The sequence below is a fragment of the Oryza brachyantha genome, chromosome 11 (assembly GCF_000231095.2).
Source record: "Oryza brachyantha chromosome 11, ObraRS2, whole genome shotgun sequence".
NCBI classification, from domain to species: Eukaryota; Viridiplantae; Streptophyta; class Magnoliopsida; order Poales; family Poaceae; genus Oryza; species Oryza brachyantha.
This window is the reverse complement of record NC_023173.2, coordinates 2,980,021-2,996,264: the sequence shown is the minus strand read 5'-3', so window position 1 is coordinate 2,996,264 and position 16,244 is coordinate 2,980,021. Positions and strand designations below refer to the sequence as shown.

General features: G+C 42.7%; 2 protein-coding genes across 5 annotated transcripts; one reads left to right on the top strand and one right to left on the bottom strand.

The window, feature by feature from the left end:
• Positions 1–123: 123 nt before the first annotated feature.
• On the bottom strand, positions 124–7,643 carry LOC102701590 (SWI/SNF complex subunit SWI3C). Of its 3 annotated transcripts, none has more exons than XM_015842478.2 (9): positions 7,524–7,636; positions 6,877–7,434; positions 6,244–6,800; positions 4,097–4,451; positions 3,900–3,973; positions 2,472–2,563; positions 1,866–1,906; positions 1,578–1,720; positions 124–763 (listed from the first exon to the last, which is right to left on the bottom strand). In XM_015842478.2, the coding sequence occupies exons 1-9, from the start codon at positions 7,549–7,551 to the stop codon at positions 275–277; spliced, it is 2,337 nt and encodes a 778-aa protein (XP_015697964.1). In that variant the 5' UTR covers positions 7,552–7,636; the 3' UTR covers positions 124–274. The 3 variants fall into 3 exon arrangements, with proteins under 3 accessions (XP_015697964.1, XP_006663263.1, XP_015697965.1); XM_006663200.3 differs by having other exon boundaries at positions 1,833–1,906; positions 7,524–7,635; XM_015842479.2 differs by lacking the exon at positions 124–763 and adding an exon at positions 772–1,500 and having other exon boundaries at positions 1,833–1,906; positions 7,524–7,643.
• Positions 7,644–10,295: 2,652 nt separating this feature from the next.
• LOC102701310 (ankyrin repeat-containing protein ITN1-like) lies at positions 10,296–12,836 on the top strand. 2 transcript variants are annotated; one of them, XM_040528890.1, is made up of 4 exons: positions 10,296–10,520; positions 10,611–11,144; positions 11,208–11,746; positions 12,024–12,836. In XM_040528890.1, the coding sequence occupies exons 1-4, from the start codon at positions 10,316–10,318 to the stop codon at positions 12,705–12,707; spliced, it is 1,962 nt and encodes a 653-aa protein (XP_040384824.1). In that variant the 5' UTR covers positions 10,296–10,315; the 3' UTR covers positions 12,708–12,836. The 2 variants fall into 2 exon arrangements, with proteins under 2 accessions (XP_040384824.1, XP_040384825.1); XM_040528891.1 differs by having other exon boundaries at positions 10,450–10,520; positions 10,643–11,144.
• Positions 12,837–16,244: the final 3,408 nt, after the last annotated feature.

Genomic DNA, 16,244 nt, shown 5'->3' with positions numbered 1-16,244 from the left:
GCAATGATAAAACAAATCAAAATAAAAATAATTTTTAATAAGACAAGCGATCAAAATGGTTGTTTGAAATTAAGTGCGTCAAGCATTAGAAACCGGGCCGGATGGTATACGTATTATGAGGAAAAAAAGAGAACCTAAGTGATCATAAATACTTATACGACCAATGGGAAGATATTGTACAATTGAATAACAATGAGATGTTTATGAATCATATAAAGCTACAACTGAGGAAGCTACAGTGAGTGAAATCTTTTGAATCTCCTTTGTTTTTCTCCTATCCTACACTTGAATTGTTTCCAGAAGACGATCTCAACAGCTGATGATGATTAGGGGTTACTGAATTGGGCATGCCAGAGTTGAACATGATGTTTGACGTCTGCGGGGATGGCTGGGTTTGGATCGCCGACAGCGGCAGGCGAGGTCCGAATGATAGCATCTGCTGTCGCTGCTGCTGCTGCAAGAATGCCATCTGAGCCTGAGGGTGACCATGCCCCTGCATGTTATTGGCGAATGCTGCTGGCATGCTGGATTGAGGCATGGAGCCTGGCACGCCCATCGGTCTAGGGCTTATACTCATTGGATTGGATGACATGGTGCTACTACCTCCAGGTAGACTATTTCCAGGTGAACCCAACCGCGTTGACATGATTCGGACACGGTCAGATGCGATCCTCTGCCTGATTCTCTCCACTTGCTCACATTCTTTCAAAAGCAAGGTTTCAACTTCGGCAAACTGCTTCAGCTTCAGTTCCAACCTTTTCAACTGCAAGTTAATTGTTGTTGCAAATACTATCAATGTAACTTGGTAAAGAGAACTTGTGACTATGACCATCGCTAGATCAAGCATAGAAAAAGTTCAGTTTTCTAACTTGGTACCATAGATAAATAAAAGTATCCATAACAGACCTTTTTTATAAAAAAACATTTACCAGAGGATTGTCAACTTAAATTCAGTTACTAAAGTACGGGGGATTTGCAACTGAACTGCATTTGGTAACAAGGCTGTTTATGATCATTACATATTAGGACCTTTTGTGATAAAGTTCGACTTATCAGTATGTTTCGTATTTAATGATCCCTACCTGAGATTTTCACTGTCGTACTGACATCAATACACAAACCTGAAAGCACAATTATTTCAGTATGCAGTTGACTTCCTACCTCAGAGTGGTCTTTGCAACTGAACTGTATTGATTGTCTATATGATTGTTCAACCAGTTCTAGACCCCTCACCAGCTATCCTTATCATTTGACACAACATAGCACTGGAGAATGGCCAGAACTGATACGAGCTACCTGTTTACCTAAGTTCCCAAAACCTAAGCAGAAAGCACTAACGCCTTCACCATCAAATTAGGCCACGAAACAAAACATTATGCTGCCATTTTCAAATCCTTATTATTAGTACTCATCCAAAGAGAATTCATATTTTAAGGGACCCAATTGCACAATAAGTAAATATGCTGGCCATGCAACAGTGCATTTTTCTTACGTCAGAATCTGCACATTCAGTAGTGATTAGTGACAGCAATACTGAGAAAACAAGGTCCAAATGTGATGACGACATGCCAACTAACCTGATGGTTTATTACAGTAGCCGTTAGCCTTTGGATTTCACGCTCCTCTTGATCTGCAAAAAGTTTAGACTTTGTCGCTGCTGCCGACAGACCACACATGGCAGCATGCTTCACCTTTTCTGGAGAGATGGATGAAGATATAGCTGTTTAAAGATAGAGTGGTTTCCTTGATATTAGTATTTAGTATCTTGCATGAGTAAATGAGCTTGCACAGCTAAACTGATTATCAGTGGAGAATAAATATGAAGTCATTACCACCATTATGACCACGAAAATTTGGATGCGTACCATGGCCCCTAAGATCAGAGCAATTGCTTTCGGAATTCAACCTTCATTGTTTAGCAAAATGTAAGTCAGAACCTAGATCTACCATGATAAGTCCAAAGGAGATTGCAAACCAACCAAATGACCAAGTCAACCAAAGTAAATGTCAAATGTCAACATCAGGTGAACAAGTACAATAATCTCAAGGAGGGATAAAGATCTGCATTGACTACTTGGTTACTATCAAAGTAGCCATACCAGTTGCACTGTTACAACAAGGGCATGATAATTTTGACCTAATCTTATTCATTCAGCTATTACCCATTCATATGCTGTTTGACAAAAGAAACACAACAGAACTTAATGAAAATTTAGAGATTATTTTGAATTTTAATTGATGCACAATAATATCATGTGTAACCAGCCAGGCACTGATCAAACCATGTGGGAGCTGACCAAAGATCAGCCATTGCTGGTAACTAGCACCAGACAAGATCCGATATTCATTTTCTGTACAAAAACCTTGATATCAAGTAGAACAGCAATGCAGCTCGTTTGAAGTGAACAGTAATTTTTAATGATTTAATCATCATCCTACTAAATTACACTATTTCAGGGAAGATGGCTAACCTGGAATCATCATCTCTTGTCAGAACAGATAAAGCAGCACTTGCACATGATGCTGCAACTCTTGGTCCTATAGCAGAAGCCAAAAATCCAACCTGCACACAATCTCCAGACAGTAAGACCAAACAAAACTAGAAATATACAGCATGTTTCGAAGCACATATACGTACAGGTCAAGCCTCACGACAACTAGTTTACATGAATGCAGTGAAGAACACAGAATTTACATGATTGCAAGAATTTCGTAGTCTTAACCAGGGAAAAGAATCAGGACAACATTGACATGTTTTTTTCATGTTACTAGGCACACTATACTAGAATTGGTGTCATAGTCAGGTCAAATTCAGCAATTAAGAGAACACATTACACTTAATATGATGGAAAAAAAACCTCTTAATTAATATCACCAAGGCAGGCAGAAACAAATTAAGCATCTCAACTAATAAGAATTTAATTCAGAATATGTAGGCTGGCCCAATCAAGTTGTAAATATATATAGTATCCCTATAAATGTGGAATAGATCTTGGTAAAACTTCAACATTCAGTAACTCACTCTGTAAAAGCCAGCATACATTTTGTATAGGCCTGGTCTGGAGCAGGAACAAACAATCGGAAGGTACTAAGGTTGAAATGTCACTCAGAACAGTGGGAGGATTTGAAGGGACATGAGAGGGAAAAAAAGAGGGGTTATAAGGGGCTTTTTAGTATGTTATTGCTCTATCACCCTAATTACTAAAATCTAAAACTCTAACTGATTACACTGAATAACCTTGAGATTGCCTTTACTGCACTTCCATTACTATCTAGTCAGCTCTATAGCACATGTATGGTGTTTGAAGCATTGATCTGGTATTCAACTGCAGAAGGACATGTGCATAGGGCATAGGCATTCAACTTCCAGCTTAGACCACATCAACTGCTAAGTTTGCATAATCAATCAAGAATTACAAAATGCTTATTTTAAAATCACGTTCCAAGACATTTCAGCTTAGGCCTCCACCTCCTAGTTAAAGAAATAAGGTCAGCTACTACTAGCTCCCAAATTGGCATTCAAATATAAATTGTTTTTTACGACAGCATTGGCTTTTAATTTAAACAGTTTACGTTTTTTTTTGACAGAAAATTTCATCACTTTCTGCTGTTACAGAAACCAAGCTTAGTGAACATAATTAATCCTAAAATCAAAGTCCAGAATTAAAAATCAGCTTCAGATTATAATCTTAAGTGCCAAGAAGACTACACAAATATAACTTCACTAAGAAAATCTCACTATCAAGGAGAATTAGATAAGTCAAAAAACACCAGTGTTTCTATGCACCAAATAAAAATTGTATCATGTGTTCCTGCCATCTAAATCTAAATGACATGATTCACTGTTCAAAACTGAAATTGTGCACTCTCTAAGCAAATTTAATGAACAAATTGCCTACCAGTGACATCACCGGATTAGAAGAATTAATGAATGGAAGATGGTTTCCAGGTTGAATTCTTTGAGGTAGTTTTCCTATGGAGTAGTAAACACAAGCAATGGTCAAAATGTTAGCTATCATGATATAAAAATAATGAGAAAACAAAGTTTGAGAACTCCGTTAACAAAGCAAGTATAAGTGTAATTATTTAAAAAAACCTAAAGTGCTGCCGTTGCAATCTGAATGTGGATATCCATTGGTTTCTGCTCTAAATGGCACAGATGCATCTGGCACCTTAATATTCTCTAGCAGACCATCTTCGACAGGAAGACGAATAAAATGGTAAATACATTGTGCTTTTGACTTTGTTCCAACATGTTCTGCAATGTCATTCCAATTGTCATTATGCTTCTCGATGCCCTCCAACAGCAATAACGTTTCTTGATCAGTCCAACTATCCCCATCATTTTCTGATCTATCTTTATCCCCATCAACCCTCTGAAAATCTAAGCTTGAATGTCCAATAATATATCTTGCATCATGGAAGCAATCAGAACATAGAGCGATATCTGCCTGCTCAACCAACAAGAAGGTTGTTACTGTTTGCTTCAGACCCAAAAGAAAAATAAAAGGGGGAAGCAGAACATGCATTAAAATTGCACAAGCAAAGATATTTCAACTATCTTCCTTAAAAAAATGAATCCTACTGTAATAAATTTATACATAGTTGACAACATAGCAAAAATTGTAATTTGAAGTTAAATGTGAAACACACCTGTCCCATAACTTAAAGTTCTCATACTTAATGTTATGGTTGAGATAAAAGCAGGCTTCTAGTTATTGCTACAACCCAAATATATGATACCATTAATAATATCCACACTAATATATGAAGGGGCAGATGTTTTATTTGCTATCTTTATCTTAACCCTGAAAATTGCACATGGAACTTTTCAAGCCACACGCAGCTGAGGTTCATAGTTGGAACACACCCATGATTTTAGGGAAGGATGAATAGCTGCAAATTAAATTCCTCTGTGAAAGAGAACCAGCCAGCCAACCAATTCGACAGAATCGTTGCTCCTGTAGTCCTGCCTTCTCGGTTCTTGCACAAGTTCCTCACACAAATCTCTTGCTGCATGAGCATATTTCCCATGCGTCCTTCAACCACACAACGCTGGCCACATGACAAGTGCACATGGAGAGCAGCTCATCCACTGCCCAGCATCTGCCTCGTCTTGAATATCTAGCACCTCAACCATTGTCCCACTCAGTCCAGCCTGGATCTATGGAGTTTGCGGTGGCAGGTTGCATCAAGGGAAACTTCAATGGAGGACAGCGACTTGCATGGATGCATGCTTTGTGACCCTCCTAATCCCAACACATTTGAGTGGCTAATATTATTGTTTCATCTGCATCGAGATTTTGATTACTGGTCCCCTTGCAGCAGTACACCACCTGGCGGCCAAGGAGCCAACAAGTATGAGTATCAGAGCATGATGGACAGGTGATCATCCTTCTCCGATGTTCCAGGCTCCCAGTCATGCATTTGTGCATTCTTCGCGTTACAATGTGCATTTTACTTCCAAAGCCAATTGAGTATTTGCCAATTTTATATGAACCATGACTTTGATACAGTTTGCTACAAATTATATGTATTTTACTTCAAATAATACTATAGATTGTATGTGTCTTCTTATTTCAAACCAAATTTATGACAATTCAAATATCATATGACCTGCCACCCAACCAATTGCCATGTTGCTCTTATCACTCCTTGAAAAGTGGCATGAATAACCACATAAAGATTCTATTTAATTCTTTATTTTTCTTAAGTTCATGTAGTTGTTGACTGTTTCTTGTAAAAGTGATTTATTTTATTAGCAGGACACTGATCATTTAATAGTCAATTTCTGATCAGACGCTTTCTGCACAGTTATAAGCGTTTGGGCTGATAACTTGTTTTGAAAGGCCATAAATTTCATAAGCAGACTGGTAAGTATATGAGATTCGGTGTTCTAAATGATCCACCTTTGCCAAATTAAAAAGGTAAAAAAGAATTTCCTGGATTTAGCATTATGATGCATAAGAATAACTAAAATAGCATATGTAAGCAAGTATTAATTGGGGGAAAACAAAGGCAGACATATATTAAATTTCAACAACAGCATCTACTATCTCAATACTTGCAAAAACTTGGGCCGTAATTCGCTATAGTACTGCTCAGTTTATGTGACTAGTTTCCTAGATTTTTCTATTATTCATCTTTTGGGTGTGAAACAAAATATAAGCAAGATATGGAAGGGTTTTCTGCACAAGACAAATGGGAAGATAACATGTAAATAGAAATTGCAAAGATGCCCACCTCCTTTTGTGACTGATAGTGCAAACTGGTCAAAGGCTGTAAGCAATAACTGCAAGAACTCTCTGACAATCGCTCCCTAATCTTTCCATCCAATTCTGCAAGTCCAGAATCAAAATCCACCACCTCCGAATTTGATGCCAATGAAGAAATGTCCTCCGCTTGGAGGCTACACTTTGGGCGATCAAACAAAATTAGGCCATCAATTGATTTCAGTGGCGCAGTCAACAGTTGCAACTCCCCGGTTGGTTCCTCCCTTAGAAGGGATGTTGCCATCCTTAGACCCCGGTGCACTGACCCAGACGCAAGGTAATTGATGATTCCCCAAGTGTCTAAGAATCTAACAATCCTACTGAGATCATATAATTCACTCGTGTTCGCAACAAGCCCCTGGCACTCCGCAAAAGCAAGTCTCTTGCCTGGGTTCTCTAAATACTTTGCAATAACCTTATTCCTCAATAGCATGTACTTCTCCGGAGTGTTGCCCGCCGATTTCCCTGTAAAGAAGTGTGGCACTACCTGCCTTTCCAGTCTGTGCACAATCCCTGGGGAGAACCAATCTACAATTTGCAAAAGTTAGTGCCACATGTATAGCTCAGTCATCCGAGTTTTGGTTGCAACTTGCAAAGAGCAGACCTGAGTGCTTGGGCACGACATGCAGGCGACCCTGGAACTGCTTGGGCACGCCATGCCCCTCCATCAGGTTCGGAGGCGTGCACACGTAAGTAGACGGCTTGTCAGGGTCCGTGGCGAGGGAAGCGTTGTCGGGAAGCACCCCGGAGAGCACCTGCTGCTGCCCGTGCGAAATGTTCTCCAGTGCCGGCGCCGCCGCGGCGGAACCGTCACCCGTACACGCGGATCGCTCCGCCGCGATGACGGCGAGTACGGACGGGTGCGGCCGGTTGACGACGCGGCGGGTGGCGGCAGGGAAGGCCGAGAGGGGCTCGGCCGAGGGGAGCACCTCCGCCTGCCGGAGGTCGAGCACGGGGTCCTCCGACCCCGCACCACCGGCTAGGGTTTCGTCCTCGGCGTCGTCCCCCGCGGCGGAGGGGACGGCAGAGTCGTCGTCCTCATTCGCCGCCACGGCGGAGTCGGAGTCGTCGGAGTGTTCCGCCGCGGCGGCGGACGAGGGCTTCGACGGCGACGGGGAGGCGTTGGAATTCCGCTTCCGCTTCCGCCATTTCAGGCGCGAATCTGGGAGTTAGGGTTCGGAAATCGGGGGCCGAGGGTTAGCCACCTTCGGTCGCGGAATTGGGGTTCGGCGAGAGCAAGAGGCCACCTACCTGAGGCCGACGAGGCCTTGCGCGGCATCGTCGACGACGACCTCGGCGTCGGCGTCGGCGAGTTTTGGGAGTCGGGCGCCGAAGTGAGAGAGAGAGAGAGAGAGAGAGGACGGGACCGGGTCGACGACGCGAAGGAAGCACGTGCGAGGGAGGTGGTCGGAAAGTGTATCGCTGTTCAACTATTTTCCTCCGCTATTTCGAGCTCCATAAACTGTTTTACTCTATGACTGTTACTATTAGTGGATGTTATGGCCATTTGAAACGAGGAAAAACGTTGGATTTATAGATGATTTAAATTTTATTAAAAATAATCCTATAAATTCTTTAAAATAAAGGATTACTACTATCACTTTCTTTAAAATATATGCGAAATGGTCTGGAGTATGCGAAATGGTCTGGAGTAACTATTATTAAGTATGCTAACACTATGACTCAATTTAGCAAATAAGATATCGTGAAAATCTTTCGAACACAATCATATGAACCAAATATTTGAAGTTGTTTGTCTATCAGACACCCGTTAATCTGATTATATAAACAAATTCTGATAAAAATATCAGCAAATCACCGGTTAATAGTGACTATTGAAGTTTTGCATAATTAATTATATATTGTCACATATTGCAATTATAAGTTTCTAAGTTTTGACGGTAATTTTAGAAATTCTAGAGCCAGGTTTATACACTAATTTTAGAAACATTACAACAATAAATTAATATACTAATTTTAACTAAGTTTATTTTTATCTAGCTCCACCCAAAATTACAGTATGAATCTCCTAGTTTTTTCTTACACGAATTTACGACCTGCAAGCAAGGCATGCATGCACATCAACTATTAGTCAGCCACACTACCAATTAGGTCACTTTCGATCTGGACCTGCTATAACCTGATTCGTTAAGTTGTACAGTACCTGTAGTCTTCGTAAGTATGATTGGCCGTATGCGACTACTAAAGTGCAAGGAACAAAAGATGACGGTACATAGACTTTTTATTTGTTTCAACTATCTCATATTATAAAATTTTCTGAATTGATCTAGATTCATTCATATATTAATATATATATATATTTTTATATGTATCTAAATTTATTAATAATATATATATGAATAATATCCACATAACAGAAAGTCTTGTAATTGATGTAAAACTGAGAAAATACGTATATTCACGCATAGCTGCCCCGATCATCCATAGGCATAGGCTCTTCGCGCTCGACACTAGATTTTGATCCAAATGGATGCTCATCATCATCATTTGTCGTCGTCGTCGTCAGCAGGCATCCAGCTCGCACGGTGTTCTTCGCAGCAGCATGTCTCGGTTCCTGGGAGCTGGTGATTCGCTTCGCTTGGAGACGTGGCTGTCTAGGAAACTCTTTTTAGCATACGTTAGATACCAATCCATTTCTTACATGTTATCTAGATAGTCATAAAAAATAATAAGATAGATTAATATGAGTTATATCACTCTACAGGTATGCTAATTTAAATTCAACTTATAAGTTGTAGTTAAAAAACAAATTAAACTGAAACCAATTGCGCACATTTACCGTTATTTTTATTGCAACCTGAACTTATAAAAATTGAATTTGAACTTGCATATTTTTGAAATGGTATATCTCATATTATTTTATCTTGTTATTTTTTATATTTTTAATAACTATTTAGATAACATGTAAGTAACTGGTGGACATCCACATGTATGTTAAAATTTACAAGTGTCTCGATGTGTTTACGAAAAAGTACGTAGTCTAGTGATCAGAGTATCCTGAATATCACCTAATTTTAGATTATGTTATTTAAGGGGCTAAGTCATTCCTTAGGCCAAGTTTCAAAATTAGAAAAAGAAACTGCATATTTTGGTTGGATGTATAGGTCAGATAAAAATATAATTATATAAAATTAAAATAAAATAAAATCTCGCTGCGTACAAGGGCGGAGTCGAGCGCGAGGAGGTGATAGCGCTTCTTGTGCAGCCACGGCAATGTGCTGCTGCACAAGGGGATCATCAAGTCAATGGTGATTAACACCAATTACGCCTTTTCTACGATCTAATTAAGCTCGTAGTTTTGCTGAGATTTGTGAGATTTGCTGAAAGTTTCCCCCTTTCTCAAGAAAAAGACTCGCTTCTATGGAGTATTTTTGACAGTGCGACCAACTCGAGGTGAGCGCGGAGAGTAACACCGCTCTCTTCACGTCGCGGAGCAAGGGCATGGCGAGCTGATCCAGGAGCTCTTCTACCAGAGGTTCGTTAAGGGCAGTGGCTTATAATTATGCCCATTAATATTTGTGCTGTCATAATTTATTTATAAAATAAATCTGTAAAAATGGTAGTATTGAAATATTGGTAGAACTAATTTCAGCCATTAATTAAAAAATATTTTTTACTTTGTTAATTAATTGATCAGTAATATTTTAAAATTTTATTTTTTTTAATAAAGATCATAATAAAAAGAATAATATTACTCCTTCAAATTTATACCGCACTTAATATTATTGGCAATATAATTTAATCATATTCATCACATAAAAATAGATAAACAGTGTCAGTTAAATTATACAACTGCTATAATGAACCGGAGAACACCCTATTTTCAATGCTATACACGTCAACTACTAGCTAGTCTACTGTCACCTCACGAGTTGTCACTTTCAATCTTCAAGTACGGAGTATATTCGTACGAGACTAGTCAGCCCAAAATGGTCTCGTCTTCTTATATGGGTATATTCGTAGGCGTAGCTGCCTCCATTCTCTCTGAAGGTTCTTCTTCGCTGCACTGGATTTTGATACAAATGGATCGTCGTCATCATCATCAGACGCAGGATATCCAGCTCGCGCGCTGTTCTTCGCCGAGCGATGCGACCGGCGATTCGCGTCGACTGGAGATGTGCCCGTCTCTGTACCTCGCTGCCTACCACGGGCGAGTCGAGGAGGTGATGGCGCTCCTTGTGCAGCCACGGCACCGTGCTGCTGCACACGGAGATCATCAAGTCAATGGTAACTAAGCCCCAGTGCCGTTTAATTTTGTTCGCAGCTTTGCTGAAATCATGAGATTTGCTGAAAGTTTTCCCCTTTTTCTTACTCAAGAAAACGACTCGCTTCTCTGGAGTAATTTTCAGCGCGGACAGTGCGACCTGCTCGAGGTGAGCGCGGAGAGCAACAACGCTCTTCACGTCGCGGCGGAGCAAGGGCACGGCGAGCTGATCCAGGAGCTCTACCACAGGTTCATCAAGCACGGTGGCTTCCTCTCTCGCCGGAACTCGGCGCTGGACACGCCGCTGCACTGCGCGGCGAGGGCGGGGCGCCTCGCCGCCGTGGAGGTGCTGCTAAACCTTTCCCGGGACAGTGGGGGGAGTATCCTAAACAGCAAGAACGAGGCCGGGGACACCGCCCTGCACCTGGCGGCGAGGCACGGCCATGGCGCCGCCGTGGAGGCTCTGGTCGCGGCACGGGCGTCGGCGTCCGAGCTGAACAACGCTGGCGTGTCGCCGCTGTACTTGGCGGTGATGAGCAGGTCGGTGACTGCCGTCAGAGCGATAACTACCAGCACCTGCGGAGATGCATCATCCGACGGGCCGAGCTCGCAGAATGCTCTGCACGCGGCCGTCTTCCAGAGCTCAGGTCAGTTGATTAACTCTCGCTCCAGCATCAAGCACACGATCAGCAGTGATTAATGATTTGCAGAAATGGTTGACCTGATATTGAAATGGAAGCCGAGTCTCGCCGGCCAGGTCGACGTCGACGGCAGCAGCCCGCTCCACTTCGCGTCGTCCGACGGCGACCGCTCCATCGTGAGCGCGATCGTGCGCGCCGCACCGCCGGCGACTGTGTTCTCGAAGGACTCGGACGGCCTCTCGGCCATCCACGTCGCGGCGCGGATGGGCCACCACCATGTCGTCAAGGAGCTGGTTAAGGCCTGGCCGGACGCCGCCGAGCTCCGGGACGGCCATGGCAGGACCTTCCTTCACGCCGCGGCCAAGAACGGGCACGCATCGGTCATCTCGCTCGCCATCAAGAACCCGATGCTCGCCGGCCTCATCAACGCGCAGGACAAGGACGGCAACACGGCACTCCACCTCGCGGTGGCTTCGGCGGCGTCCCCTGTCTCGAAGGGACTAGCCAAACTGCTCTCCGCGGGAGAAACCCTACGAACCAACATCATGAACAACGATGGGTGCACCCCATTCGATCTCGCCGCTAAATCATCTAGTTTCCTCCCCATGGTGAGCATATTCCTTCCGATATCTATATGACCAGCTTTGAAATAGTATTACGTACCGTATCTTTTTTTACTTAAAAACTTTGATATTTATAGGTAGAGCAATTTTATGATTCTTGAGTAGATACTCAAACCGTAAAATTGTTGTTATAGGTACTACTAAAATTTTACACAAAAATATTTGGTACGCCAAAAATATACTTTTAATCAAAGATCGTAAAATCTCCCCATGTGTATACCTCATTTAGATAACTAGTCTTGAAATTATATACATTATGCAGATAAGCCTCGTGGTGACATTGACTGCCAACGGGGCGAAATTCCGGCCGCAAAGGCAAGATCAGGTCAATCCATGGAAAGGCCGGCGCGACACGACCGAGTGGATAAGGAAGACGTCCAACAGCCTCGCCGTGGTGGCCATCCTCATCGCCACCGTCGCCTTCTCCGCCACCTTCAACGTGCCCGGCGGCTACGGCGACGACGGCAAGGCGGTCCTCCGCGGGAAGACCTCCTACAACTTCTTCGTCCTCTTCGACGGCGTCGCCATGACCGTCTCCGTGGCCGCGGTCATGCTGCTGGTGTACGCGGAGGCGTCAGCCTCATGGGAGAGCTTCATCTTTGGCCTGCACTGCTTGTGGTTCTCGCTGATCAGCATGGTCGTGGCCTTCTGGGCGGCTCTGGCTGCTGTGACCGGCAGAACGACGATCAACACCGTGACGTACCAGGTCATAAACTTGGGGTTCTATTTCTTGGTCTGCTTCATCGTGTATTCGACTCAGCCAGCGACGTCCTCGACCAGCATGGTGAAGTTTATGTGGAGCAGGTTATTCTCGCCTCGAAGACACCGCTCGCGTGTGTCTCGTCACTATCCTCTCGCCGGCGCTTTCTTGCGCAACCTGTCCGCCTTCGTTGTCGTTAACATCTTGGCGTATATTGGTGCCCAGATCGCAGTTCAGAAAACCTAGATCTGAATATCGATCAGTTCATGCCGTTCATTGCATATACACCGTGGATTAGCAATTTTAGAATGTATCAGGAGGTACCACTAATTTTTATATAAAATTTGGTATCTCTTAATATCTCTTCAAGTATTAAAAAAATTCTCATCGTGGATATATGGCTACAGTTGGTCAATGGCTTACATCTGTATATCGATTTACGAAGAGTTAGCGTGTTACTATGTTTAGGCTTTTCTTCTTGTTATGAACGTTAATATTTTAATTTAAATGACCTGAGAATTGTATGTGCCTACGGAAGTAACATGCTAGACAATGGTTCAACATATGAAATATATGGAGGATAAAAATAGCAAAATGATAAGAAATCTTAAGATTTAAAGAATTGTATTCAGATTCTTGATTTTTTGAAAGTGAGTGATGAAGTCCTCGTCCTTAACTTAAAAGAAATATTTTCTTTCAATAAATGTAACCAAGCAATCATTCAAATAGTCTCGTCCCATCTTCCTTCTCAACTTGTTTTTAATTAATATAAGCATTTTTCCTATCCTTGAGAAGGCACCATGAGATACCACTGTTTTCTATATGGTAAAATTGCTAATTTAATATAGTTTGTTAAAGAGAAAGACCCCCCAACACCAACAGTTACTACGGGAAGAAATAATACTAATTTGAAAAGTCTATAAACACATATAGAAGAATCTTCTTTGTTTTGACAAGCATTATTGATAGCTCAGCTAGACCTCTTAGATTTATGTACTTACCATGTTTACTCACATCACTAATACAGTAATGCAGCGGTTCAGTTTAAAATCAAGTTGGTTCATTTCTTCTAAAATAAATCATGAGGATAAAACCAGCAAACGTAACTAAGTTGTCAACATTGAAAGCATAAAAGGAATTGGCTAGACTAAACGATGAAATGCATCTAAGTACCTGCTATTGAGGATCCCATACACTGAGCTTCTAGTGAAAAAAGAGGCGATGCTGAGGCGTCATGAGGAAGCGAGGACTCACGCTTGCACCTCGTTCTCTCAGCGACATTCAACAGGAGATGACTACTCATTCGGAGGAAAGTATGCCAGTAGATTTGTTGTTTTCTTCTGTTTCTTTTGCAGGAATTAAAGAAGATCATGGCAAGACAAGCGATGAACTCAAGGAACAATTTTGGCTAGAACTTGGGTATCCAAAAGACTGCCGATGGTGGGAAAACATCGACTACACACCTGCTCCTTGGGCTGAGTTGATTTCTTCCCCAGCAAAATGTCAAGGAACCTGAGTACGCGCAGCAGCTGAAGCAAGCGAAGGTATCGGAAATGCTACAGGAAGACGGCAAGCGCGCCAAACGGGAGAGCAGGCCGAATCGTCGTTATGTCGGGCCTGACTGGGCCTAAAGCATGTAAATACTTTGCCAGTTGGCAACGCGTGTGTGGCGCTGAGCTGTCTTGTGCTGTGTGTATAAAAGTAGAGAACGGCGAGAGAGAGGGTTGGCTTGGAACTGGCTGGTGGCGTTGGCGGCGGCGACGACGATCCGGTTGGATCGGCGAGTTGTATCAGCAACCAGTTCATGATCGAAATACTACCTAGCTACCACTACCATTTCCCCTCTACGATCCCGAGTAGTTAACAACTTGGTATAGAGCTAGCACGCTAGCAAATCTCTTGGTTCAATCGTAATTCCGCGGGAGGATTGGAGACGATCTCCGATCGATCTCCGCGAAAAGTAAACTTGCCTCTCGCCAGTAGATGAACTCGGAGCTGTGCGTGTTGTCTGAAAATCCTGGAGAAGCCACGCTACGTAACGAAGCAAGCAGCTAAGATCATGGCGCAGGACGAGAAGTTGGATGCACTTCTGTAGGTGATCGAAGCTAACGAACGGAAACGAGTGGAAGCAGAAGAGCGCAGTCGGGCAGATTTCGCTGATCTGAAGCGTGCCGTAGAGACCAAGCTTCCAGCGGTGGAGAGGAAGGTGGATGAACTGGGAGTTGCACTAATCGTTCTGAACTCCAAGGTTGAACAGCTGGAGATCAACATCAACCGTTCTCCAACTCGAGATCAACCTGAAAATCCCTTCCAGAACAACGAGTTTTTCTCACCCTTCTCGTATGGTGAGCAGAATTTCAATTTCTCAACCACTTCTGCACAGCATGATTCGGGTATTCCAGTATCTGCTATTCCTCCTATGACTTGCCCTCAATTTGCTGGAGATAACCCTCAGATGTGAAGAGATAATTGTGAGAAATTTTTTGATGTCTATGGAGTTCATCCAGCACATTGGGTTAAGGTGGCTACATTAAATTTTACTGGGTTGGCTGCATTCTGGCTTCAGTCAGTTTTACATGAGGTGGAGGATATTTCCTGGCTGGGATTATGTGAGAAAGTGTGTGCTAAATTTGCTAAGGATAAGCATCAGGCCCTGATTCGTCAACTGATTCATGTTAAACAAACTTCATCGGTGTTAGCTTATGTGGAGCAATTTGATCTTATCATGCATCAGTTATTAGCTTATGATGATGCAGCTAGTCCCATTTATTTTGTCACTACTTTTGTGGAGGGTTTGAGAAGTGATATCAGGACAGTGGTAATGGTGCACCGTCCACAGGATTTGGATTCTGCTTGTGCTTTAGCATTGTTGCAGGAGGAAGCATTTGAGGGTAATATGCAGTTGGCAATTAGGAAACCAGAGTCCGATGTATATGTCAGGTCTGCTCCGAGGCTGTCACTACCAGCTGGCCCGAATTCTGGTGCCAAGGGATCGACACTACCAAATTCTGAAGACAGAAGGTTGTTTGAAACTGCTAAAGCCAAGGAAGAAAAGTTAGCTGCTCTCAAGGCATATCGCCGAGCAAAGGGTCTGTGTTTTGTGTGTGGTGAGAGGTGGGGTAGAGATCATAAGTGTGCTAGTACCATACAACTTCATGTGGTGGAAGAATCGTTGGGTGCCCTGACTCCAGATTTGGAAGAAGGACAGTTATGTCTCACTGTCCCTGAATCTGAAGAAAATGAATTGATGACTATTTCCCCTCAAGCTATAGCTGGCACAGAATCATCTCAATCTATAAGAATGAGAGGCTGGATAACATGGAATTACTAATACTTGTGGACCTGGCTAGCCCAGCAAAAATACTAATGCTTGTGGACTCTGGAAGTACTCATTCATTCATTTCTGAACATATTGGTGCTAAGTTGCAGGAATTGCAACAATTGCCTATCACAGTGCAAGTGAAAGTGGCAGATGGAGGTCGACTGGACTGTTTCCAATATATTCCAGGTTGTTTGTGGTGGATGCAAGGACACAGTTTCAGAAATGACTTTAGATTGTTGCCTCTGGGAAGTTATGACATTATATTGGGAATGGATTGGCTTGAACAACACAGCCCCATGCAAATTGACTGGGTGAACAAATCTTTAACCTTCCACTTAATGGGCAGAAGTATTCACTTACAAGGCATAGATAGCCAGACTGACCATTGCAAGCACATATCTATCGATCAATTGCAGGGCATGGTTAAATCTGGTTCTGTCATGTGTATGGTGCAGTTGTCC

Excerpts from the sequence above, each read along its gene's own strand:
- LOC102701590 (XM_006663200.3), bottom strand. The coding sequence starts at position 7,551 with ATGCCGCGCAAGGCCTCGTCGGCCTCAG. Across the intron at positions 6,801-6,876 it reads TGTCGTGCCCAAGCACTCAG|ATTGGTTCTCCCCAGGGATT; the intron begins GTCTGCTCTTTG and ends TGCAAATTGTAG. Across the intron at positions 1,907-2,471 it reads ACAAGAGATGATGATTCCAG|GTTGAATTCCGAAAGCAATT; the intron begins GTTAGCCATCTT and ends TAAACAATGAAG.
- LOC102701310 (XM_040528890.1), top strand. The coding sequence starts at position 10,316 with ATGGATCGTCGTCATCATCATCAGACGCAGGATATCCAGCTCGCGCGC. Across the intron at positions 10,521-10,610 it reads CGGAGATCATCAAGTCAATG|AAAACGACTCGCTTCTCTGG; the intron begins GTAACTAAGCCC and ends TTCTTACTCAAG. Across the intron at positions 11,145-11,207 it reads GGCCGTCTTCCAGAGCTCAG|AAATGGTTGACCTGATATTG; the intron begins GTCAGTTGATTA and ends AATGATTTGCAG.